At 39.7% G+C, this 27,369-nt stretch overlaps 1 protein-coding gene across 2 annotated transcripts in view; it reads right to left on the bottom strand.

The window, feature by feature from the left end:
* Window positions 1-539: 539 nt before the first annotated feature.
* SPATA17 (spermatogenesis associated 17) overlaps window positions 540-27,369 on the bottom strand; it is a 146,855-nt gene continuing 120,025 nt past the window's right edge. For both annotated transcript variants that reach the window (XM_084624449.1, XM_084624448.1), the window contains one exon: window positions 540-745. In XM_084624449.1, coding sequence (XP_084480575.1) covers window positions 665-745 — 81 coding nt within the window. In that variant the 3' untranslated portion in view covers window positions 540-664. The remainder of the gene's footprint in view (window positions 746-27,369) is intronic.

Consider the following 27,369-nt stretch of genomic DNA (forward strand, 5'->3'; position numbering starts at 1 on the left):
GCATAAATGGATTTGCCTACAAGGTAATATGTGAAAGTGTTACAGAATTGCAGTTTTTCTTTCTTAATTCTGCAGAGTTATAGCAAGCACAGAAAAGTTGAAGGATGTAAAAGTTGAAAAGTTAAAGCAGTAATCTCTGTATAAATGACCCAATCCAGCTCCCCTGGGAGCCATTGATTGTAAAAGATGTGGTTCAGGCCCCAAAGGAGAAAATTTCAACATTTGTAGATTCTTCCATGAGTTAGATTCAAGGTTTACATGTTTCAGAGAAAACAATATTTCTATAGTAGTTAACACCTGTTACATAATTCTAATAAATACAGTTGCAGGATCTTATCCATGATTTTTCCATTAATTACTATATAAATAAATGAAGTATTTTATAAAAGACTTATAAGAGTCCGCCAGTTTTCCTAATTCATTACATTTGCCAGAACTATAAAAAGATTTTTAATATTAAAAACTGCATTTCTAAAAGATCAAGTAGTATAATACTACTTTATTATAGGTGTAGCATACAACATTTTATGGAAAACATTTACAATCCTTAGATGAAAGTTAATCAACATTGTGCTTTGCATTGTCTCAAAGATCTTTATTGCTAGCTTTATAGCTTATCAGAAGTTCTTATACTGGATAGAATAGATACAGTATAGATAGATGTTTACACTATTTGCCCAGTTTTGGAATATGTTTGTCCAAACTTATCAAAGAGATCAATGGATGGTAACACTGTTTCAAAGTCCTAGAAAAAACAGAGAGGAAAAAAGACAGTTAAGTTTGGGTATTTTTGTTTGTTTTTTCACTTTTATTTTTTAGTATACTTAAGAGGTCTGTAGATATTGTACAGTTCCATTGGTCTTTCTTCCGTTTTAATTTTTCTGTTATGCAAGGTAAAATTTAGGACATAAGTTATGCACAATTTTTTTTTTTTGAGGAAAAAGGCTACTAGCAAACACCCATCCCTTTTATCAGGAAAAAATTGGGAATGGTGGTTCCGAACATTGAAGAAGTCTTCATCTGGCAGAGCAGACGGCATTTGCTATTAAGATGCCTGGCCAAACAAAAACAATTGACTGCCAAAATTAGCTCCTTGGGACGATTTAGGAGCCTTTGAAGTGAACGGCTTTTTGAGCTGGAACTAAGCCCAGGTCTAGCTTCAAACCCAAGTCAAAATGACAAAGAGGAAATTTTCTGTGCTACTTACCCCCTCAGTGTAAGATTACTTTGGGTTGGCAGCTGTACTGTTTATCTTGTTATTTAAAGCTATTTCACTGGATACTCACAACTGAGTATTTAAACAACTGGCTCTGATCGTGGCAACAGCAGTTATGTTTGACCACATCTAGGCAAGACCTCACAGTTTGATAGGGTAAATAAATTCACTGATGACTGTGCAGTTAGACCAATTAAAGTTGTATATAAAATACAGTGAATAAATAAACCCATCATGTTTGCAACAGAGGAAGAAATGTGAACATAATTTTAGCAAAAAAGCCTAGTAATTTATTTACTTAAATATATAGAGCTTAATTATGACTCTGCTCTGCTGGTGCACTAAAAGGCAAGAAGGCATAGGAAACCCTGCCCCAGAGTATCCTGGCATGCTCTCGCTCTGGGTATGTGTGCTTATTGCCTCTTATAGGGTGTTTCTATACTACCTCATCATATCTCTTCCTTTCCTATTCTTTACTGTTACTGAGAGCAGCTTAGGGACTACTCTAAGTTCCCCTGACAGGGGATCATTGGCGAATAGTACATGTCTGGCCAAATCCCCTTCTGTCCCCACCCAACACCTGCTGGGAGGGTGGGTAGCATACAGCTGACTTTATCTGATGTGGGGATTTTTCTGTTAGAGAACCCCTGTATCCTCCCATGCCATTGAAGCAGCACAAAGAGGAAGGAGCTGCACTTAGCTACGATTGCAAAATAATTCATGAAAACTCAGAGAAGGTGAAGAGAATGGATCTTATTTTTAAACTATAAATTACATTCAAGCTATTCTGTAAAGTCCCAATTTAAAGATACATTTTTATTCTAACATGGGGGCAAATGTCTTTTACACATTCACAAACTGTGCTCATGAAAAGATATTTCTCTTTACATCAGTTATTAGCCAACAGGTATATGATATAAGTATTGCACGCCATATTAATATATATTACACATTGTGTTATATATAAATGTTAGCACAGACTTTTTATATTTGAATGGTATTCTGCTTACTCTTGTTCACTCCTGGTAAGTATCCCATAACACACTGCAAAGCTGAAGTCAGCTTTGGTGCTAGCAAATACAAAATCAAGATACATACGTTCGATGTCCTAGAACAGATACTTCCACAGGAACTGTTTTGGAATATTGTATCCAAACAGAGACAAAGTATGTAACAAAACAATAAATTAAGGAATTGTTACAAACTGGTGGGTTGGATTTTAGTGACATATAGAGAGTTTTGTACCTTGTAAAACTATACTATAAATTTGGGTGACCAAATAGCAAGTGTGAAAAATCGGGATGTGGGTGGCAGTGGGGGGGGGGGGGTAATAGGAGCCTATATAAGAAAAAGACCCAAAAATCAGGACTGTCCCTATAAAATCGGGACATCTGGTCACCCTACTATAAATATAGCTTGTTTAAATGCATATTTCCAAAGCATACCTCTACATAAGATGAACATGCTGTGAGATAAGAATTGCTTCCCAAAAGGAGGGCATGCATGTTTCCTTTACGTATGGTACTGTTTTGTCTTTAGATAATAAATTTGTCTGAGTTTGGTTATTTGGTCTCTTGAACATTTTTCAAAATGAACTACAAGTGTATTCAATCCATTGGCTATACAATTAAACAACACAGTCAAAAGGCTCTCAGCACAAAAACTCAATAGGAATATGTAAGGAGAGCCATTTTCCAGATGGCATACCCGTGATTAATTTTTCCAGCTGCATTTGCCATTTTCTATGAATTTCCTATAACAGGTATAACAGAAGATAATGAAATAGAGGACCAGATCCTCCAGTCCAGTGTGGCCACTTTGCAACATACTGTTGGTGGATTCTGCATATGGAGTCGTGTGTCTATCCCTGAGATGATCACCCCAGTTCAAGTATCAGAGGGGTAGCCGTGTTAGTCTGGATCTGTAAAAGTGGCAAAGAGTCTTGTGGCCCCTTATAGACTGAGGGTATGTCTACACTACGAAATTAGGTCGAATTTATAGAAGTCGGTTTTTTAGAAATCGTTTTTTATAGTCGATTGTGTGTGTCCCCACACAAAATGCTCTAAATGCATTAAGTGCATTAACTCGGCGGAGTGCTTCCACAGTATTGAGGCTAGCGACGACTTCCGGAGTGTTGCACTGTGGGTAGCTATCCCACAGTTCCCGCAGTCTCTGCTGCCCATTGGAATTCTGGGTTGAGATCCCAATGCCTGATGGGGCAAAAAACATTGTTGCGGGTGGTTCTGGGTACAAGTCGTCAGGCCCTCCCTCCCTCTGTTTTGACACCGTGAGCTCAGGATTAAACAAAGACTGTGACTGGCTAGCCAACTACAAAAGCAGTTTCTCCTCCCTTGGTGTTCACACCTCAGCTGCTAGAAGAGGGCTTCATCTAACCTCGTTATCCCTAGCCTGATTCTTGCTTGCATATTTATACCTGCCTCTGGAAATTTCCACTACATGCATCCGACGAAGTGGGTATTCACCCATGAAAGTTTATGCTCCAAAACGTCTGTTAGTTTATAAGGTGCCACAGGACTATTTGCCGCACCCCAGTTCAAGTGGATCCTTAAGTGACACAAATATAGTGTACAGAATCCTACACCACCTCCTCTTCCAGCTGCCTATATAGAGGGCATGGATGAAGAAAAAGAGGTATGGTCCACACTATCTTTTAACTTGCCAATCCTTTCCTGTTTCAGCTATTTATGGCTGTTTTGCAGTTGGTATACATTAGTGCACCACTAGTCTGCGCTAACCTACAGCTGGGAGAGGCCCTACACTGAACAGTCCCAGGACTGGGGTAGTAAGGTACAAAGGTAAGCCTCATGCACCTTTTGCACAATACCCTTCTTATCTTGTGCTGTGTGTGCCTTGGCTGTAGCCAAGGGGATCTGACCTGTGTTCTCTACAGATTGGCCAGGAAGCAGGATGAGATCAGCTCAAACCTGTTTTTAAAATCCCCAAACCAAATCAAGAAATCACTTCTCATTTTCAAACATGTTGAACTCTGAATTCTTTTACTAGAGGAAACTGTAAGCTGCTGTAGTCAGAATGCTAGAGTTTAACAAGACCTGGGGACCTTTTAAATGCATTGACTACTTGTTTGTCACGTCTGCTCCTCACCCATGGACAAAGAATTCAAAAAAGGGGCAGTGTATAGTCAGCAAGCAAAGAACTGTCTCAGTGAGCAGACTCCTGTGATCACAATATGGACTTTGTAAAAAAATAAAATAAAAATAAAAAAATCTACAATTAATGCTCAAGTAGTTTACATTGGGGATGTTGTTGATAAAAATCAATTCCAAAGAAATTTTACATCTGACTGAGGGCAATTGGTACTTTATAAAATGGCTTCAAAATTAAAATTCAAGATTTAAACTTTTAAAACTGATGCTCCATTTTGCACACACAACTGACTGCACACAAGTAATAGAATTTACAAGCAATCACTCCCCGTTTTTGAACAGAAATCATCTTTGCACTTGTAAATTTTATCACTTGTGTGCGCAAACTATATGGACATTTGCAAAGCTATTTGTGAACAAATGGGTACCCATTGGAAGGCTGTTTGAAAATGGCCCCTCGTGTTTCCAGCGAAAATTTTTTATTAATAGTTTCTTTCAACAATAACATGGAGAAAAGATTACAGTGCATAAATTGCACATAACCAAAAAATGCATTTCTGAGGTCTTATCGAGCAACGTGTGGTAGAGGTTGGAAGTATAGTTAGGCATCAGCTTGAAGAAGGACAGCCTATTACTTCAATCCAAAACAAAAGTAGGCGGAAAGCAGCATCTTCTTACCTCCCAAATTTTTAGATGCTAAGGCCAGAGGGGACCATTATGTTCATCTACTCTGACCTCCTGCATAACACAGACCTTAGAATTTCCCTCCATAATTCTGCATTAAGCCCGTAATTAACTATGAAGCTGATGGGCAGTTGCTGAACTTGGAACATTATGGTTCATGGTGTGAACTTTGAATGTCCTTTGTCTCTGGTGATAAAGTTCCATTTTTAAAGAGGTACCTAAATATAGATTGCCATGACAGACTGAAACAGCTCCACATACTTCTGCTCCAAAGGTTAATTGTGTAACCTCTGCAATGAACAACATTCTCCCTAGACTCATGATCCACAGACCAAGGTTTCTTCTGAACCAACCTGGGCAACCTACAAGACAGCCCAATACATTACCACCACTGCACAATGTCATTTGTGACAATATGCTCTGAGAAAAGGTAAACAAATCTATGTGGGTCTCAGAAAAAAAATCTGACATCAAAGTAAGTGCTGTGATGACATGTTCTATCCAATGCAAGACATACAGTCATATATGTTACAAAAAATGGCAACCAGAAGTAATAATATACATGGTCATGAAAAAAATGTAATGTTATGCTACATAGGGACACAGTTACCCAAATCGTCATTCTGTCCTTGGATTAGTGAGTACTGCTAGCAGGGATATTCAATTCATCTCTGCTTAACTTCCTTTTTGAGTCAATATCCTGGGACATATCATGTCATTTATTTTTAAAGAAGGATTCAATGAGGGATACTGTTTAAAATAATAATTGATACAGTATGATCCTTTCTGTGTAACTCTAGGTGTCCATGTGTAAGTATATCCTTGATGTTAGTGCCTGTGATAGTAAAATTAGAGCTTTAAACTGAGCTGTCCTCATAAACTCCATGACTTTTTAATAGCCACAGAGATTTCTAACAAAGAAAGCAGATCAGAAGTGGGAATCTGTTATAAAAGTAAAATGTTGATCTAGCCAAGTTCTTGCTTTGTAAATTTATCAGTACTGGTTAACAACATTTCCAACTAGTACAAGGGCTTCTGACATGACAAAATGAGTATAACAACCCATTCTGTCAATACAACACAAATGTCATTTCAAGTGCTCAAAACCCACTAAGCTACCCTAAAAAAGATTGATTTATCTGCTCCAATGTTTCTTTGGGGCAAACTTTTCTCACAACTGAAACCAATTAGTGGGCCTGGCACTTGTAGTGCAGAATGTAGGTCAGTGTCAAGTAATAAAAAAAGTATTGACTTTTCTCTGTCTGTAAGCAGCATGAAAGGGGTGCCATGGCCTTGTCGTATATGAAAAGAGCTCCATTAATTTCACTTATTTCAACCAGGGCTGTCAAATACTAATGCTTCTATTGCACTTTTCACACAAAGTACATTGACACCAATCCTGGCCCCAGCGATACAACTTTACAATATTTCAGCTAGTGAAAGGGGTCTGGACTATAATTTTTAATTCCCACCAGTACATTTAGACACCTTAAGCAGCATTGCTCATGAGAGCTACTGAGAGATATGAGCTGGGACATTAATAATGGTTACCCACTTCTCCTGGGTAGCAGGAACTATTTCTTGCGTATAGCCTCTCCAGTTAATTAGCCAGGAAGTACAGGATGCAAATGTCTGACATAATAGTGTTTTTTCTGGCTGGTGGGCACAGACTGCCAGTAGTATTTTCTGATGTGAGCTAATGTCCACAAACCAGATATAGGTCTCCTGTGACTTAAGGCTACAAAGTTGAAAAGCTAATGTGTTAACCAATTGGGTCACTGAGCCCCTTAAAATAGGCTATACTAACAAAGGTATGCATTAAACACTGGCCTTTGTTGTGTCTGTGGAGGGGTATTGACTCTCAGGGAGGCACAGTTCCTATTGGAAGCTCCCTGCAGTGGGAGAACAGCACTGAAATACTTAACAGTGTAGTGTGTGCTCTCCTTGTTAGCTGGCTGATGCAGTGGAGAGGGGAAAAAGGCCACGGACATACCCCCACCCCTTTGGAATGGCTAATGCTCTTAACAATTCTTACCTTTCTATAGTCAATTCACTCAGGTGAGTGCAAGGAATGAAATCACAACTAGCTTCTGTGCGGGAGTTCAAGTAAGGAAAGGACCCTTCACCTTTCCCATATCGTGTACCAGCAGAGCAGCCAGTCAAAATCCAGCCCATAATGTTGTGATATTGTTTCCCTCTATTCTTTGCAATGTCCATCCTGAACTGGCTGCTTTTCTGCACTTGGACTTAATGGAACTTCTTGACAAGCTCCAAATGTGATGTCTCGTTAAATCCCTAATTGCCACTTGCAAATGCAAACAACACTGACGATAATAAACTCTCTGATTCAAAAAGATTGAGTAATGTAGAGGGCAATTTTCAACTTACTTTATTGATTTTATAAGTGAAAATCTTACCCTTTGAATCAACTTGTCATTAGATCTTAAAATAAAAAGCAATATTGCTTAGCCATTACAAAAGCCAATTTTATATTCTTCTGTATGACATTTCCATCAGACAACTTTTTGCTGCTTGTCGGTTTGCTCTTTTATTGACAGGAAGCATATGATATTATGTGCACAAAAATCAAGAAATTATTCTCACAGTAGGAAGTCTAGCAACACTATTTTCATAGCTTTCAAACAGAGAAAGAAAACAATAATTGCTGTTTACTTTATGCAACAAATATTTCATTCTAATTATACTTACATTTTACTAAGCCTTAAAACTGTCACTGGTTTACACACATTTCCTCTTGGGAGTTATAAATGAAAGAACCAAATTCAAGCAGGGCTTGCTAAAATTATGAAAGATTTCTAATTACTGCTGATAAATTTGAAAAAGGACTAATCTGATAATCACATAGGTCTAGATCCTTACTGTATGATCTGCCTAGTGTGAGGAGGCAGAGCATCTGGAACAGCTCGGCAGGGGAGACTGTGACTGTCTCATGATCTCCCTGCTGCTCTTGGGAGGAAGTACCCTGCCAGATCTGTACCTGCCCACGGTTCTTCCCCCTAGCACAGCTGTGCTGGCTGGTGTGTTGAAGATGGAGCCTTGGCTTTGCCCAGTCCCCACCCTATCCTGTCCAATGTACCTGCACAGGATGGGAGGGGAGTCATAGCCGCTCTGTGGAGCCTACTTCCCTCCCCACACTGCTAGCCATGGTACAGGTAGTCCACGTCAGGGAGTAAAAGGACATCCCCTTACTCTCGTGCACAGCTGCAAGGGCCAGGCAATGGCTTGCTAGAAGAGAATGACGTTTTAGGTAACGTGACTGCTTAAGTCACCGTTTAATATTTCCAATTCTTTGGTAATGAACAAATGCGTCTCATAAAAACTGGGTTTTTACAGTAATTGTACACAGTGAGCATTTTAAGTGGGCCAATTCTGTATGTTCTTACTCAGTTTTTACTACGCCTTCCTCAGACAAACCAGATGCCAGCTTCAATGGGGGTTTTGCCTAAAAAAGAACTGAGTGGAAACCGGGTAAGGACATCAAGGCTTGGATCAATGGGATTATTTCCCCCTAAATGTTGCCTCTCTAAATTTAGCCTGGGATATGACAACAGTAGAGTACTTTTCTTTTTGGCTTGTGCAATCTCAGCAGTAATAATGATCTCTGGTCCAAATTTGGCCCTCAGTACACTTGCAACCCCACTGCATTCATTGGAGTTGCCCAAGTAAGTGTAAGATCAGACTTCAGTCCTATAATTTGAACTGGGTTAAAAAGTCTATTACTGTTGTGGAAACCAGGTTAGAATCCAGCTCTTTCTCCCGTACATCTATTGGCTCTGCAATGCTGTAAAAAGAAACAAAACCTTATTTTTTATGAATTCTGTGCAACTGTAACTTTGAATACACACAGGAAACAGATCTATGGAAGAGGGAATTGGCACTTCTACGTTGTCACTTTTCAGGGTGGGACTGCGCCTGTTGGCAAATTCAGATCCCAGACTCAGTTTTAAAAAGTGTAATATTCTTCACAGACTCGTCTAAGTAAACAGTACAGTGTATGCTGTATTATGCTTTCCTACACATTGTTAAAATAATCTGTGGAAACTGCACTATCCAAAGTTTTGTTCTGCCTGTGTCTGAACAGGCCCTATATCTATATTTGAACCAAAATTGCCAAAGATGATATTCTATTTTCTGAACTAATGTGGTCTTTTTTACAAGTAAATTAAATTAAGAAAGCAATGTGAATTTCTTCACAAGCTATTTCATACTTGGATACCCTTGAACTTTATTGAATCTGGGCTAAAAAACAAATGTACAGGTGAAATAGTTTGATTGGTATTCAGAGTACCGGAGTTACTTATTTGCTGTTGTCATTCAAATCTTGATTTATTGCAGGCCACTTTCAAAAAGCATTTTTTAAAAGGGGATTAGACATTTAGTAGCTTCATCTTAATTTATCTAAGGTGTATAAATGACATTTTTCAAAAATGAAAACACACTGATGAGTAATAAATAAGGATATTCTATGAGGATATTAAATCCAAGTGAGCTGTAACTATGCCTAACATTACAATCCTGTGTACATATGAAAACACTGTCTTTAAAAACTTTTGATGAAAAATGAGGGGGTGGGAATGTAAACACAGACCTTGCATCCTTATACAAATTCTTTGGCCTGATGATGACTAACTTTCCAACTGCTGGCAATAGGATATGTGCTAGAAAATAATGCATTTAGGCAAGAGTATCTTGATTTATGACATGTATATGCTGCTCTTTCATTGTCTAATATGTTCAACTCTAGCATTATCTTTCCAGAGCCAATTGTGGTCTGCCAAGACCTGACCAGCGCCATGTTTAACCTGTTGGACTAAAGCCAAAAAACACTTTTAACCTGCTCTGATCAAGTTGCATCTATCTTAAATTGACAGATATTAGAATGAAATAATCTGAGGCGATATCTGATGCTTAAAAGTGATTCCAGTTTGGCATTTTTTACATTGTTCTGGATCAGGTTTCTGGAAGTGAGCTGTGATGTTGTTGTTCTTTTTGAGGTAAATCAGAGTTAGTTTTGAATCCAACAGGTTGTAAGTAACTGGCTTAATTCTAGTAGGTTGGAGGTGGTTCTAAATTGTTTGTTCTTAATTGGTTTTTACATGTGAGAGGGCGTTTTGAATTAATTCTAGTAGGCTGACTGTTTTGAGCAACTCAGATGGTTAAGAATAGTTCAGGCTTGGCTTCCTAACATTAGAAATAGCGGTGGTTTGATGCAGTGTGGTTTTGACTTGGTTCAGCTTAGATGAGTGTAAGGGCATGTCTACACAAACACTGAGTGCAGGACAAGGGGAGTGTAAATCTACAGCACGCCAGTGTGTCATGCCCTAACTGTCCACATGGACCCTGCTGTTGTGCACTCAAAGTTTCCTAGTGTGGTTTGACCAGCAGTACACAATGTGCACTAGAGAACTTTTAGTGTGCAACAGCACGGTCTACATGGATGGTTAGTCTGTAGATTAACAACTCAGTTTGTCATGCATTGTTTGTCTAGAAAAGCTCTAAGTAAAGAAAAAACAGTTACAGATATTTCTAGTTTTGTGTGATTGATTAGACTTCAAAATGAATTGGAAAAAACACAAAATATTCCTAAATCAGTAACAAAGTAAAGATTTTATATTTATTTAGCAGAATTTGCATGTGTGAATGCTCATGTGCAAATACCTGAACAAAGCAATGCACAGTACAATATTTCTGAAAGCACTGAAAAAGTTACTGAACAGGAGGGATGGGGCGTCAGAAGATGCACTCTAAGTCCTTTTCCAGCCTTAGTAACAACTTTATTCAGAATAATTACAATGTTTGCAATTATCTTGCAATAAAGTGAACCACTTACATTATTTTAAGTCTTCTGCCTGTTTTAGTATTATCTTTCATCATCTTATTTTTCACAGCTCATGAGTTTAAGCATGCATTAGAACATTCTGAGCCACACAATATTACCTGGTGCATCTTTTCTTTTTAAAATCTCAGCCAATACACCTTCTGTCACAATTTAGAGAGGTGTTATGAGCTTCGCATGTTGTTAAGGGTAAATATCCTTCACTGGATGTCTCAATACAACCACTAAGTGGTCAAGGGTATATCTTAACTTTTCTGTTATATCAAAGAGAGAGTACTGGATCAGTGTTCTTGTGTTTTAGGACAGTCCCACCATAAAGGCAGGGAGTTGCATTACATTTCACCCTCTACAGCATGCATCTGATATGTCTGAAAATCTTTTTCAGCTGAGAGGCTATCATGAACTAACTGAAACAAGATCTTATAATGGTAACCCCACAGATGGGAGAGGAAGCAGCCATCACTAGATCAGCGACCACTGCTCAAATAAAAATTTCCTTTTTGAGAGATTTTCTCCGTCTTTCCATATAATTACATTTATCTTCCATTTCTAGTTTGATGGTTTTTCTAAACACAAAAAAATGGGTAATACCCTTTGAGCCTGAATTTGTTGTTAGTGTCTGCAAGGAGTTTCTGGAAATCTGCCAGAGATTATGGATTAAGAGTATGGATTAAGGGCAAAGTGCTTAACTGTAGATAGTTAAAGGCTGGAATACTGAGCAAAGTAAATGTTTTTCCGTAATTCCTCAAGGTCCAGTTTTATCTCATCTCTAAGTGACCAATCCATTCTCTGCAATCCTATCTCTTCTCCCTTCCCCACTTGTGCATATGCAAAAAAAAAAAAGGAATTAGTGTCTCCTGGAAGGAGATTTGAAGTAGACCTAATTGGTTTCAAAGTGGAGGAGAAAGGCTGGCCATAACTCTGGTTTTATCCCAGATTTTAAAGGTAGTAGTTTCACCGCAAGATAAGACCTTTTCTGAGGCAATTTTTGCTGCCTGGGAAGGAAAATTAATGTTTTTACAATCCTTTAGTTCTCCTTTGTTACAATATTTGTGTTTTATCCCCACTTTATTACAGAACTAGTGTTATTAATTGGGTCTGTTTAGTTCTCCTTTGTTACAATACTTGTGTTTTATCCCCACTTTATTACAGAACAAGTGTTATTAATTGGGTCTGAACAGCAGTATCCTCTAAGATATTAGGTGGTGTACTATGGGGTAAGTCTCTCTCTCTCTCTCTTTTAATCTCATCTAAATACATTAGGATATGGAAGATTGCATTTCTCCTAGTAGTTTTGAAAAGGATCTCTATGGGGAAGATTAGAAACACAAACATAATTTATGGAAGCAGTGCCAATTTGACCACTTTGATTTTTCCCATGCACCATGTTATTACTTTTTGCTGACTCAGCAGACCTCTTTAGTGTTTTTTGTTGTATTTTCAGCAAGAGAATATAGTTTGACTCATAGAGTTAATCCAACTGTGGGTTAAACGGACACCTAAATATTTTATGCAACATTGTTTAGCACACCAAAATCTTGTAAATGAAGATAATCTGCATAACATGGGGGGAGTCTTAGGTCATCAGGGTTGTTATCCAGGTCTACAGTCATCAACATGCTATTGTCTGACTAAAGTGGGCTTTTATAAATCACTATGCCTGCTTTTAGTCCATATATATTTGGACTAAGTGTTTGCACACATTGATCTATTCAGCTCAGACATAAGAGGATGTCCCTGTTCTGTTATCTCTATGAAAAGGAAGAGTTGGAGCAACTGGTATCAATTCTTTCTTTGGCTCTATCAAAGGGGTTTATATAATAGTCATGTTCAATCTGTGACCAAATCTGATCTTCCTGGCCCACTTTCCCAACGACCCTTCTCATGAAGTGGCAGGTAGCCTGACTTTCACTGCATCTGGGAAAAGAAGAATATTCGGCCCAGCCCTCAGTCAGTGCTTCAGTTCTTCTACCAGTAATTTTCTCTTCTTTATGAGATAATCTATTTCTTGGATCAAGATGGGGGAGTTCTCTCTTCCTCACTGTTCACATAACCTGTTCCTCTTCTTCAAAACTATGGATGCAACTGATTAAATCGCTCAGTGGCCACTGGGTATAGGGGTGGGGGGAAATGAGGGCAGGGACGGGTTGGGGTGGAAGAGATCTATCCATAGCCCCTGAGAAGTTCTTATTTTTCCCCATATATGATTAAAGCATTGCTATTAAATATATTTCCAAAGTGACTACTTTTAGCACTCCATCCTTTTATTTTTTAAATAAAAATAATAGTTGAAATAATCTATTCCATTATATCATATTATTATATTAGTAGTAATAATGCATCGTATGCACTACTACTACTGATGTTATGAAATAATGTAAATATAAAAATACTATAATGTGGAAAATATATAAAATAAAATTTGAATCAAAATTCCAACAAAATTTCAAAATTCCAACATGAAAATTTTCTGAAACTGACATTTTTGGGAATGTCCATTTTGCAAGTAATTTATAAAATATTTGCTTTTGCTCTAATTTGAAATCTCAGAAATTCTAGTGAAACAGATATACTGGGATTCAACCAGCTCTAGTCATGATACAAGTTGTCCACCTTTTAGAATAGTGCACCACAGTAGTCCTGAAAGACTTTTGCTGAATGAAAACGCATCAGACACCCTAAACAAGCTATTTAGTCCTCAGGACCTCTATCCTACGAATATATTTTATAGTGTGTGTGTGTAATGTCTAAATATGATAACAGATTTAAGCATACATTTATATGTGCCCAGTTGATATATACAAATGCCTTCTGGGGCAGTCACAGCAGGTATTTTCACATGCATATGGTCAGATAGGCATCTAACTGGCCATTTGCATGCACAAAGACTGGGTATACTTGAGTATTTGTGTGCATAAGGTACATAAACAAACTCAGCAGGCTGTTATTTATTTGGTATCAGTCTTCCCTTACTCAGAAATCTTTTAGGCCATGTTGACATGGTTCGAGCCATTTCAGGGTATTTACTGTTTTATTTTTATCCTGTCCCCTCTCTCTCTCTCTATTTATATATATATATATATATATAATATGTTTTGGAAGAACCAGCAGTAGGTGGCATTTAGGGGCTAATGAGGCTAAATCTCATCAATAATACCACAACGGCGTGGCTGAAATACTGCGTTGTACAGTACTATCTGTTGCCCCCCGAGGATTTCTGATGGAGGTGTAACACACAGGCTACAGGGAACAGAGGGAAAAGGCACAGAGCAGGGAATGCATACTTCTGTGGGGCTAATTCAGAATATAAGATTCCTTGCTCCCTGCAGCCAGAGTTCTTCTCTGGAGCCTCTGATCCTGCTGCTTCAGACTCAGCAACAAGTGCTGGGGACGGTTCTGATATGGTTTACATGGTTTCTGATTCTGGTGATGGGTGTTGAGTAGAGAAGACGAGGGTCTGAGCACCGATTTTTCTGTATCAGGAGGGGTATGTTGGGTAGTTAAGAATTCAGAGATAAAGAGGTGGTTCTGAACTATGGAGAGATTAAGCAGGAAGAGGAGGTATTAGGAGATAGGGATTTTGTGTGCATGCATGTGTTTATGAGCAGGTGGGAATTTTGGGGAGCTAAGGAGATTTGAAGAGGTTGTGAGCTTGAAGGAGGATGGGCTGGGCAGGCAGGATTCAGTGCAGAGGGGAATGGAGTCATCTGGTGAAGGAAGGGTTGAGTGAATTGGGGTTATATGTATCAGAGGGGAAACAGTTGAGGGAAATGGTAGGGTAAGAGCTAGATTTGAAAGGGAGAGGTAGGGACTGGGAGAGAACATGAAGGTATAAGTGCAGGTTTTTCTCCTAACTGCCCTGTACTATTAAGCATCCCAGATTTTCATTCTGAATGGCGGAGGCTCTGGCACTGGAAGAGGTAAGGGGGTGTCCCTCTCCTTTACTTCCGTACAAACTTTCCTTATCCCCTACCAAAAGACATCCCTGTGACATCCTTGAATGATGTTCCAGTTTTCCCTCTTTGAAAATATGATCAACCTTTGGAAGAGAATAGAAGGCATGAATACAAAAGTGGCCCTTGCTAGCTGCAGGCCCACCAGTGATTTTGGATACCGCCTGCCACTGGGAACAATTCCTGGTCCCCTCCCAGATTCCTCATGTAATCTGCCCTAGTCAGTAAAACAGGGACCACTTCTTCTAGGCCAAAAACCTGTTACTCCTCTTCCTTTCTTTCACTTTCATACTATAAACTATATTTCCTGTCCTATTTCCTTTTGCTTATCATTAGTGATTATTTATTTATTCAGTCCCACGTGTAAATCCAGCAGCTTTTTCTTGTATGTCAAATATCAGTGTTCAACCATGTCTAAAGAAAAATGTCAAAGAATAACAGATCACCATCACAGGTCATTTACCCATTTGGCAAAAATTCATTTTGGCAATTGATATGAATCTAATTCTATCAAATTGCAACTGATTATATATTGGTTGATAGGCCCAATTTTAGAGACAGTAAGGAAAGGTTACTCACCTGGTGCTGTAACTGGAGTTATTTGAGATTTCCGTCCCTGTGGACACTCCACTTCAGAATGCACCCTGAACCTTTGATTGGAGATTTTTGGTAGCAGTACCTGTTTGGCCCATGCATGTGTCCCACACATCCTTATCCTCCACACTAAGGCTAAGTGGGGCTGCACAGGTGAACTGCCCTTAGATCCTTCTCCACCGCAAAGACACAGGGGAGACTCCAAAGCACAGGGGACAAAGGTGGGGTAGTGGAGCACCAACAGGGGGACATACCTTGAAGACCTCCAGTTACTGCACCAGGTGAGTAACCTCTCCTCCTTCTTTGAGAAGTCTCTCTTTGGAGCTCCACTTCAGGTGACTCCCAAACAGTACCCCCATTAAAAAGGTGGGAGGTTCGGAGGAGAGTCCAATACAGAAGAAAGAACTGCATTGGCTAGAGCTGCATGTGATCTTGCTGCAGGTAAAAAGACAAAATGATTAGAAAAAGTAGGATCAGATGACCAAGTTGCCACTCTATAGATGTCTGCAACTGGTACATTGTTAAGTAAGAGTAGACATAGACAGTGCTCTCATGGAATGTGCTATCATTCTCGAAGGGGATTCAATATGAGTTCTGTTATAATTTATTTTAATAAACTGGAGATCCATTTTGATAATCTCTGTTTCGAAATTACCAAACCCTTGTTTCTAAGCAGGAAGAATTCGAAATGTTAGTAAATAAACACAACTATGACATAATTGGCATAACAGAGACCTGGTGGGATAATACACATGACTGGAATATTGGTATAGAAGGGTTCAGCTTGCTCAGGAAGGACCGACTGGGAAAAAAGGGAGGAAGTGTTGCCTTATATATTAAAAATGTATACGCTTGAACTGCGGTTGAGATGGAAATAGGAGAGAGACTTGTTGAAAATCTCTGGGTAACGATAAAAAGGGTAAAAAAACAATGGTGATGCCGTGGTAGGGGTCTACCACAGACCACCTAACCAGGAAGAAGAGGTGGATGAGGCTTTTTTTAAACAGCTAACAAAATCATCCAATGCACAGGACTTGGTAGTGATGGGGGACTTCAACTACCGAGACCTCTGTTGGGAAAATAACACAGCAGAGCACAGAGCACAGATTATCCAATAACTTCTTGGAATGTATTGGAGACAATTTTTTATTTCAGAAGGTGGAGAACCCTACTCGGGGAGAGGCTGTTCTAGATTTGATTTTGACAAATAGGGAGGAACTGGTTGAGAATTTGGAAGTGGAAGGCAGCTTGGGTGAAAGTGATCATGAAATGATAGAGCTCATGATTCTAAGGAATGGTAGGAGAGGGCACAGCAAAATAAAGAAAATGGATTTCAAGAAGGCAGACTTTAGCAAACTCGGGGAGTTGGTAGGTAAGCTCTCATGGGAAGCAAGTCTAAGGGGAAAAACAATAGAAGACAGTTGGCAGTTTTTCAGAGAGACATTATTAAGAGCAGAAGAGGAAACTATCCCACTGTGTAGGAAAGATAGGAAGTATGGCGAGAGACCACCTTGGCTTAACCAGGAGATCTTCAATGATCTAAAAAATCAAAAAAGAGTCCAACAAAAAGAGGAAACTAAGTCAAATTACAAAGGATGAATATAAACAAATAACACAAGTATGTAGGGACAAAATTAGAAAGGCTAAGGCACAAAATGAGATCAAACTACCGAGAGACATAAAGGGTAACAAGGAAACATTCTACAAATACATTAGAAGCAGAAGGAAGACCAAGGACAGGATAGGTTCATTACTCCATGAGCAGGGGTGGAAATAATAACAAAATGTGGAAATGGCAGAGGTGCTTAATGACTTCTTTGTTTTGGTTTTCACCAAGAAGGTTGGTGGTGATTTGGACACCTAACGTAGCGAATGCCAGTGAAAATGAGGTAGGATCAGAAGAGGCTAAAATAGGGAAAGAACAAGTTAAAAATTACTTGGACAAATTAGATGTCTTCAAGTCACCAGGGCCTGATGAAATGCATCCTAGAATACTCAAGGAGCTGACTGAGGAGGTATCTGAGCCATTAGCGATTATCTTTTGAGAAGTCGTGGAAGACAGGAGAGATTCCAGAAGACTGGAAAAGGGCAAATATAGTGCTCATCTATAAAAAGGAAAATAAGGACAACCCAGGGAATTACAGACCAAACAGCTTAACTTCTGTACCCAGAAAGATAATGGAGCAAATAATTAAGCAATCAATTTGCAAACATCTAGAAGATAATAAGGTGGTAAGTAACAGCCAGCATGGATTTGTCAAAAACAAATCATTTCAAACCAACCTGATAGCTTTCTTTGACAGGGTAACAAGCCTCATGGATAGGGGGGAAGTGGTAGACGTGGTACATCTTGATTTTAGTAAAGCTTTTTACACTGTCCCGCAAGACTTTTTCATAAATAAACTAGGTAAATGCAACCTAGATGGAGCTGCTATAAGGTGGGTGCAAAACTGGTTGGAAAACCGTTTCCAGAGAGTAGTTATCAGTAGTTCAGAGTCATGCTGGAAGGGCACAATGAGTGGGATCCCGCAGGGATCAGTTCTGGGTCTGGTTCTGTTCAATATCTTCATCAATGATTTAGATAATGGCATACAGAGTACACTTATAAAGTTTTTGGATGATACCAAGCTGAGAGGGGTTGCAGGTGCTTTGGAATATAGGATTAAAATTCAAAATGATCTGGACAAACTGGAGAAATGGTCTGAAGTAAATAGGATGAAATTAAATAAGAACAAACGCAAAGTACTCCATTTTGAAAGGAACAATCAGTTGCACACATACAAAATGGGAATTGTCTGCCTAGGAAGGAGTACTGTGGAAAAGGATCTGGGGGGTCACAGTGGACCACAAGCTAAATATGAGTCAACAGTGTAACATTGTTAAAAAAAAGCGAACATCATTCTGGGATGTATTAGCAGGAGTGTTGTAAGCAAGACACAAGAAGTAATTCTTCAGCTCTACTCCACTCTGATTAGGCCTGAACTGGAGCATTGTGTCCAGTTCTGGGCGACACCTTTCAGGAAGGATGTGGACAAATTGGAGAGAGTTCAGAGAAGAGCAGCAAAAATGATTAAAGGTCTAGAAAACATGACCTATGAGGGAAGATTGAAAAACTTGAGTTTGTTTAGTCTGGAAAAGAGAAGACTGAGAGGGGACATGATAACAGTTTTCAAGTATGTAAAAGGTTGTTACAAGGAGGAGGAAAAAAATGTTTTTCTTAACCTCTGAGGATTGGACAAGAAGCAATGGACTTAAATTTCAGCAAGGGAGGTTTAGGTTGGACATTAGGAAAAAATTCCTAACTGTCAGGGTGGTTAAGCATTGGAATAAATTACCTAGGGAGATCGTGGAATCTCCATCATTGGAGATTTTTAAGAACAGGTTAGACAAACACCTGTCAGGAATGGTCTAGATAATTAGTCCTGCCACGAATACAGGGGACTGGACTAGATGACCTATGATTCTGTGATTCTGTCTGCAATGGATACAAATAGTCTAGGAGATCTTCTATATGGTTAGGTCCTATCTAGACAGAAGGTTAGTGTCCTCCTGACAAGTAGGGTATGGAATATGGCTTCTTGACTAGTCTGGTGCTATTTTGGGGGAAAATGGGAGTTGAATGGTTTGATTAATATGAAATATGAAGGGATTAATATGAAATACCTTAGGCAAAATATTTTGGATATGTCCGTAGCATTTCTCTCTGATGAATATCATAAATGGAGGGTCTACCATTAAGGCCCCCAGTTCTCCCAACCTTTGCTACCAGGAAATCTGTCTTCATTGATAAATCTAATAAAGAATATGTAACTAGTGGCTCAAAACCATGTTTCGTAATGCAATTAAGTACTAGGTTCAAGTCTCAGCTCAGCATATGAACTCTGATTAGTGGGGAGACAGTTGATAAACCTCTTAGGAATCTTGCCAGAGTGGGGTGAGCGAAGAGTGAAAACCCTCCTATCGGTGTGTGAAAAGCTGTTGTTGCTGCTAAGTGAACCATAATGGAATTCAAGGAAAAGAGATGATTTTTCAGTTCTAACGCATAATTCTCCTGGGAAGAGAAGAGCAAGCTGGTGAAATCTGGCTGTTACACCAAAGATGATAATATTTCCCATTTCTGAAGGTATTTCTTGTCAGTTCTTGTCTACTATTTAATAAGATGTTTTGTACTTCTGAAAAATGGGTTATCTCTATTCCTGAGAACCACTGAGGAACCATGCTTGAAGTCTCAGAACCTGCAGCTTGGGGTAAAGTGTTCGACCAGCATTCTGAGTCAGTAGGCAAGGACTGATCGGAAGCCTTCACAAAGGATAGAGAGGGTGAGTCTGATCAAATAAGGATACTAGACCTGTCTTGGCCTCATTTGTGGAATCAATATGACTGGCTCAATCTTGTTTGTTCTTGCTGAGAACCTTTAACAGTAATAGTGTTGGTGGATATGAATAGGAAAGTCCTTTTGTCTGTGAGATGAGGAACATGTCTCTGATACGTACACTTCATGCCAGGTGGAATTGGCAGCAACAAAGAGTCGGGTTTGATATCTAGAGGTTCCTCTTAACAGTACAAAACAGAACCGTCTCCAGCCCACACCCAATATGGGAAAATTAAAACCACCTCAGGCACCTCTAAGAGGCAGTACTTCCCCACTTGCAAGCCCGGAGTCTGTGTATAGCAAAGAAAACTTTTAATAAAAGGGAAAAGGAACCCAGCATTAATTTGGGAAAATACCACGACCATGGTTCGAATGCATATGACCATGAGCAAACATCCACCCCAGAGTATGTTAAGCAGCACCCTTTGCTTCAGTGTCTCACCTTGCAGTGTGACAGTCTGACAAACAAATGTTCCTTTAACACATCACTCCCTTCTCCCTCCACTGCAATGGGCTCACAGTTGCCGCCATTCACTCTGCATCACTGCCTGGTGCCACCACTGTGGGCTGCTGCACTGTCATCCGCTGTGCCATTGCTTCTCTGCTGCCACTTGCCTCTCTACTGCACTCTCTGCGATGCCGCGTCTTGAGGTCCCATCACTTAACTCAGCTCTCACTGATTTCAGCAATTAGTGGGAATCTCCCTGCTAGTGCAGGTAGCGCAGTCTGTTTCACTGAAATGCTGTCCCACACCAGGTCTAAGGCTTAGCACTTAGACCTGGTCATCAGTGATTTCAGCTCTAGAAATCACTAAACAAAACAAGGACTCTCAATTGAGTCTAATTAGTGCTGTCTTTAAGCAGAGTGGGGGAGATTAAAATGGTGTTCTAGGACTCCTTAGGCAGAGCCCACACCACCAGGCAGGAACACCTATCGCCACCCTCTCTCTCTTTCAATGTGATTTGGCATCCCTACCCACTGCTTAGCAAGTGAGATTCAGTTGAGGGGGACCCTAGCAGTCAGGGAAGGCTAAGTAGAGTTATGCTGTCCTTTACTCATACAATCAGGATAGCATTTCATTATCCCTACACTCAGTACTAAAATGAGTTGTAACCCAACACCAGCCAAAATTGATCACTTTGGCAAAGCAGGTCCCTCTGCTGAATTCCCAGGCAGGGTAGGTGTGTTTATGCAAATATAGTCTGTTCCTGAACTCTTTTCCTCAAGATCATCACTAAATGTCAGGGGGGAAACTCATTCAGACCCTGCTTACATCTGGATTGGGGATCAAGACCCCCTCTGGAGTGATACCTAATGAATTTTGCATTGGCTGTCCTGGCAAACAGATCAACCTCCACTAACCCCCGGGCTAAGACTAAATTGTGGAGGATTCTGGAGTTCAGTTCCTGTCTGTAATTTAAAAAGAAATGGCTGCTGAGGTCATCTGCCATGGTGTTCTGAATAGCTGGGAATGTAAAAGCTGAGATGACTATGTGGTAGGCTATGCACCAATTCCAGAGTTTATCGCTTTTGGAACAGAGAGATGGAAACGTGAGCCTTCCTGATGATTGATTTAATACATGCATGCCACGTTGTCTGTCCATCTTTACTGACTTAGATTTGATTAGTGGTAGAAGTGTAGGCAAACAGTTTTGATGGCTCTCATTTCCGAAAGATTAATTGAGAAGCTGCTCTTGTAGTGACCAATTTCCCTGTACCTTATGAGGTCCCAGATGTGCCCTGCAACCCAAAAGTGAAGTGTCTGATATTATTGCTACCGTAGGAGGAATGGCTGAGAAGATGTAGTTGTAGCTGAAGGAGGTTTCTTTTTTTGAGCATCTTTGTCTCTTGGGCAGGGCTTCAGATGGTATACAATCTGTTGAACAGGGGTCTGATTCCTACTAAATCTCCTTTTATTTACAGGAGAGTAATCCCTAGGGATCACAGTGTGGCTCTCAAGTCCACCATGTGGAAAGATATATCTGTCAAGTCTGCAAAAAGCTTGTGACCATCAAAAGGGAAGTCTTCGACAGTACTCTAAAGCTCTCCTGGAAAGCCGAACACCTGTAGCCAATATGCTCTTCTCATGACCTCTGCACTGGAAATAGGCTATGCTGCGGTATCTGCCACATACAAGGAGGCCTGGCACAATGTCTTTGTTTGCTCTTCTGAACTGAAGTGTGGCTGCAGCATAGGATTTATGACCAAAAAGATCAAGCCTCTGGTGTTCCTTACGTAGGGGGGTCACTTTGAGTTATGCTGTCTGTCTTGTTCATTAACGGCCTCCACTATTAGGGAAAAAATAGAAACTCCAGTTCCCTAGCAGGAAAATAATACTTTTTATCCACCCTCTTGCAGGTAAGTGGTACGGTAGTGAAGTTTGCCATACCATCTTAGTGGGCTCCATAAAAGCTTTTTAACCAGAATGGCAATCTTTATAGATATCCAAGTATGGAAAATATCTTGGAGTTTATGGTGGACTTTCCGAACCTCCTCTAAGGGAATCTGCAGCATGTCAGCAATCCACTTCATCAGTTTCTGAAACTGCCTGGAGGCATCTGCCACAGAAGGTGGTGAGACACGACAGTTTCAAGTGGTGAGGAAGAAATATTAGTAAAAGGTGTCATGTCCTTATTAGCCTATGCCTCTTGCTCCTCAAAGGTCTCTTCTCTGGCATAAGTGGAAAGGGGGTTGAGCTAAATGGGCTTCTCTCTGTTCCCTCCAGTGTTGCAAGGACCTCAATGTGAATTCTTGGTGATAGAACGCCCACTGGTCCCAACAGGGCCACTGAGGGGGCCCAAATGGCATAGGTGGAGGCAGCCATCTGTTTTCCTTCTAGGTGTCTCATTTGAAGTCTATCCTCCTGTAATATGTCAGTATAGGAGCGAGAGAGGGAGGTTTTCTATAACAGGTAGAAGAACCTGCACCAAAATTTGACAGTCCTCTTCCACATACTCTAAGCGGGGAGATAGCTGTATCATTTGCAAAACAGATGAGGGCAAGTGTGGTACTCTAGGTCAGTGTTTCTCAACAACCGCTCTGTGGACTAGCACCAGTCCCTGAGATCTCCCAGACAGATTAGAAAGGCAGCAAGCTGGTCCCTGGAATCAAAAAGGTTGAGAAACACTGTTCTAGGTGATAGAGGGCTTGGTGACTGAGAGAATCTTGACATTGACAACCCCCCCAGTTAATAGAGGAGACTCCAGCTCAGAAGATATTATCAGATTATCAGGGTACCTAAACTCTCACTGTATTAACAGTATCAAAGTTTGGGCCGAGTGGTAACCTGTGGAGGATGGCTCTGGTACTGATATAGCTGGTACCGAGTGTTTGGTATGGGAGTGAGTTGGTGTTGGTTTCCTTGGTACTGTAGCTAGATGAGCGGTCTTTGGTGCCACTCATTTTCTATTTATCAGTACTGAGTGTTATTCAGGCACAGGCTTGGTTTTTTCAACCCTGTCTCTGTCGCTCTGGGTATGGGTATCTGAATTTGGTGCCAAGTCTCTCTTAGATGACTGACTCCTTTTCACTTTTGTGTACTGGCCTCACCTGGAGCCTGCATAGAGCTCATCTTTGGACCTAAGGGCTCCATAGCCTTCTTCTGAGATGGTGACTAGGAGCTCCTTGGAGATTTACTCCTTGCCTCCATCTGCTTAGAGGCAGATGTAGATGAAGACTTTGGTACCACAGATGTACTTGCTGCTGTGGTACCGCCTACCTCACTTCTGATCTCTGGTGACTAGCGGTATTGGGAGGTCGATGTAGAGAGGGTCATCTGCTCCTGGATCCCAAGCTGGACATAAAGCTTGTTCCATCATTAGGACTTTAAACTTAATTTCTCTGTTTTGGAGGGATCGACCCTTGAAGGAAGTGAGATCTTGCGCTCACTGGAGATACAAGTATTACTCAGATAGTAAAGGCACTCTTGAGTGCTGGGGAGTCTACCATTCCCAAGGAAAAACTAATGAAAATGTAACCCTTAGAAAGGGAAATCTCCTAAGTATATATCTATATGAATAACCTTTTTAAGAAAGAAAAACCTTTTTAAGAAAGGGGAACAGTTGTTCCGACAACTATAACACTATAAGGTAAGTAAATATAGGTAACTATCTGAGAAAAAATCTGAATATTAGAGAAATGGCACACAGTAGATTCTGTCTCAGGCCAAATGCGGATGAGAAGGAACTGGGGGTGGTTCGCCTGTGCAGCCCCATATAGCCTTGGCAAGGGGCATGAGGATATGTGGGGCACATGCACGGGCCGAATGAACACTGCTACCAAAAATCTCTGATCAAAGGCACAGAGTGCAGTTGTATCCTGAAGTAGAGCACCCACAGAAACACTACTTGAAGAAACTTGATACTTGTCAAATATTATATCGCTGATGGTACAGTGTTCAGAAAAATGCAATATACTAGATGTGTTAGCACAAATTTAATTTCTGATTTTTAATATAAATAATAATAGCTTTTAATAAAGCTAAAATTATTTTCCCTTCTGATGTGATTTTGACGTGCATGTGTGCAGTAGTCTCCACAACCTCTGATACAAACACAAGTAGTTATAGTACCAAGCGCATAAATGTTTATTTCATTTTTAAGGTGGATAATGCACAGATTAAATTATATCCTCCAATGTGCATGTTGGAGGACAGAATTTAGTCCTATGTATTTTTTAACATCTACACAGAACTCCCAAAGAAATACTGTATAGTAGAATGCCAATGCAGTAAATCAAAATTTTATAAATGAATAGGAACTGGGAATGTTTAAAAATTGTTATATGTTACTTTGTTCATTGACAGGCTAGTAGCTGTATGAGTTATATTGTAAAGCTTCCCATACGTCTCTGAAGACGTCAGTTTTGACCAGAGTGTTCAAATTCTTTAAATAGTAAGACATTTTGGTCTTCCTGCTGCCAAAGGCCTGGACATCTGCAAAAACTACAAATCACGCCAAACTATGTTGAATGATATATGGAGGGCTGCAATCCACTAGGAAATAAGCTAAGACCAACACATTCATTTCATTTAAGTCCTTTGGTGGGATTTGAACCATCTAGCCCACAAACCATGTCTCATATGATTGCAGTATACAGCCAGTCCACAGTAATAATGATTCATATACATATACGTATATATGCTTTATTGCTACCTTTAGCTGGATTAAAAGCAATATATCAAATTTTATATTTGTGCTCCTTTTATTAGCTTTCTACCACTTGATCAGCTGATAGAGGCAATAATGAAATGTTTTTTTATAAACTAGAGTTTGTAAGTCCTGTCCTGAGAATGTAATATTTCAAAAAACAGTCTAAGCTTTGGGGAAAAAACCAATTACAGAAACAGCATTAAAAATGCCAAGCACTGGGCAGAAGCAATTCTGGATCAGTTTAAAAAAGTGATTGATGAAACTCTAATCTGAGCTGAAGGAACAGTTTCACGACAAGCTGTGACCATTCCACACACTTCATTAGCCGCCATAATTAGCCTGGTGTTTCAATTTGTTAGAACTGGTGGGGACAATTTTACTCAGAATGCAAACATCAAAAAACAGGGTCCCTCAGACTTCAGAAGAGGCTGATGAGAGGCTTTTCTAGTCTTTGTTAACTAAAAGATTAATTACAGCTGATGGGAGGCTGTACTCTGATTGTCACTCTGTCTATGTGCATTACTTTTAGCATTAGAAGAAAGACATGGTTGACACTGCACTGCTCAATCAAGCAGCTTCACATGAGGGTACAAAGTCTGTTTTAATATGCAGAGCTTTTTATTGTTTGATTGACTTTTTCTTTCTTTTAGGTCTGAGTCTCTCACACCTACATAGTATTACTAACAAAACAGCAGGACATACAGTTGGTATACAGTGGCATTTAACACTTAGCTTTCATTCTTTCATATAACTACATCTCAGAGATCTGAACACGCCTCAAAGCCTTCTGACAGGAATTTTATTATTTGTTTCCTTCCTAATGGCCAAAATGTAGAACCCTGCCCAAACTGATTCACTGTAAAAAACAATGCTGCTAAAAGTATCATAATGCCTTTTCCAAGCTGTTCTAAGTAAAATCGGTCTCTTATATACTTATTTTCACTTTACTATCCTGATTCTTCGCTGCCTTGTGTCTTTTGTAGTCATTTAAACCTGTGTAAAGTGGGTTTAGTACAGGACTTCCCCACTCATTTACACTGGTGGTAACAATGACTACATAACGTATAAAACAGTGGAGAAGCCTTTTTGCAGACTCATGCAAACAGAAACTCTGAGGTACCTGGTCTTATATCTATCAAGGTGGATTCATTTAACCTGAGTTGGTGAAGAGTATACAGAAGTAAACTCTTCTCTCTAATGCAGAAGCTTTGAAATATATTCCAGAGTATAAACCCAGAGTGATTCTGCATTTAAAATTGTGTAAATGAGATTAGAGTCTGACTCATCATCTGTATTTCAAATGGAGGAGGGTACTTCCAGCTTATATCAAACTAATACCATGAGAGATAACAAGCAGCTACCTCCAAAAGTGTTGTCTCCAAAACTGATATAACGCCTTGTTAATCCAACTGAGTATAAATCATAAAAATATTCAAGCACAGTGCAGCAGCATCATATAGTAGTTTCTCTCTCAGGACAATATTTACTATTATACTTTGCCATCAGGTCAGGATGTGAGTGAGGGCTCTCAAGACTGCACAACGTAGCCAGAGAGTGTGCTGGCAAATCAGGCCCTGAGTTTTTAAGCCCACAGTCAATTTTGAAGTTGAAGATAGGGTACAGTAAATCCATAATGAAATAATATTTCTCATCCCTCTGGAAACTGGGTAACAACTTTCTCCTGGAAAATTTCTTCTTGAAAACAGGTATCAGGTTTTTTTGCCTATAATATTGTATAAATTATGGGAGAGCTCCTTATCTAATATAAAGTGATGCATCTCCATTGAAGTCAATGGAGCTAAACTGTGATTTACATCATCCGGGGATCTGGCCCTGTATCTTGAATGCTTTTCATTGAGCTACATTAATGACAACTCTATATGCCATGTATTTCCTACACAACTCAAAAGAGCTTTTTGACATCTTTCATTTCAATTCTATTTGCTTCGGAACATAATGGCAGATGAATGTCCTCTAAGACTATCTAGGCCTGAATCTGCAGCCACAGTGTATGCAGAACTCCCACAGACTTCAAAATAGAGCCAGGTTGACTTCAGTGACAATGTGACTTAAATTGACTTCAGTGGGAGCATCACACATGGGGCAGCTACAGGAATGAGCTCTAAATTTCCAAGAATATTGATTAATTAGTGCAAAACTGCATAGAAAATTCCATATAGATTCACATAGTCCCCTTGTCAGATAAGAAGAACTGTTGTTCCAACAGATTGAGAATCATTAAGATAGTGAATGCCCAGTTCTAATTGTATTTATTTATTTGCTTGTTGTTTATGGTTTATTTAATCTTCTTTTAAGGTGGAACTTCATCAACCAGTACAACTCCCAATTCAGTTGATAACCTTACATTACTTTTCTGGAGTGCTGGAGGGATTACAGGGTATACTCTATTTCCAAAGT

This window comes from Lepidochelys olivacea (assembly GCF_965140295.1).
Source record: "Lepidochelys olivacea isolate rLepOli2 genome assembly, chromosome: 3".
NCBI lineage: Eukaryota > Metazoa > Chordata > Testudines > Cheloniidae > Lepidochelys > Lepidochelys olivacea.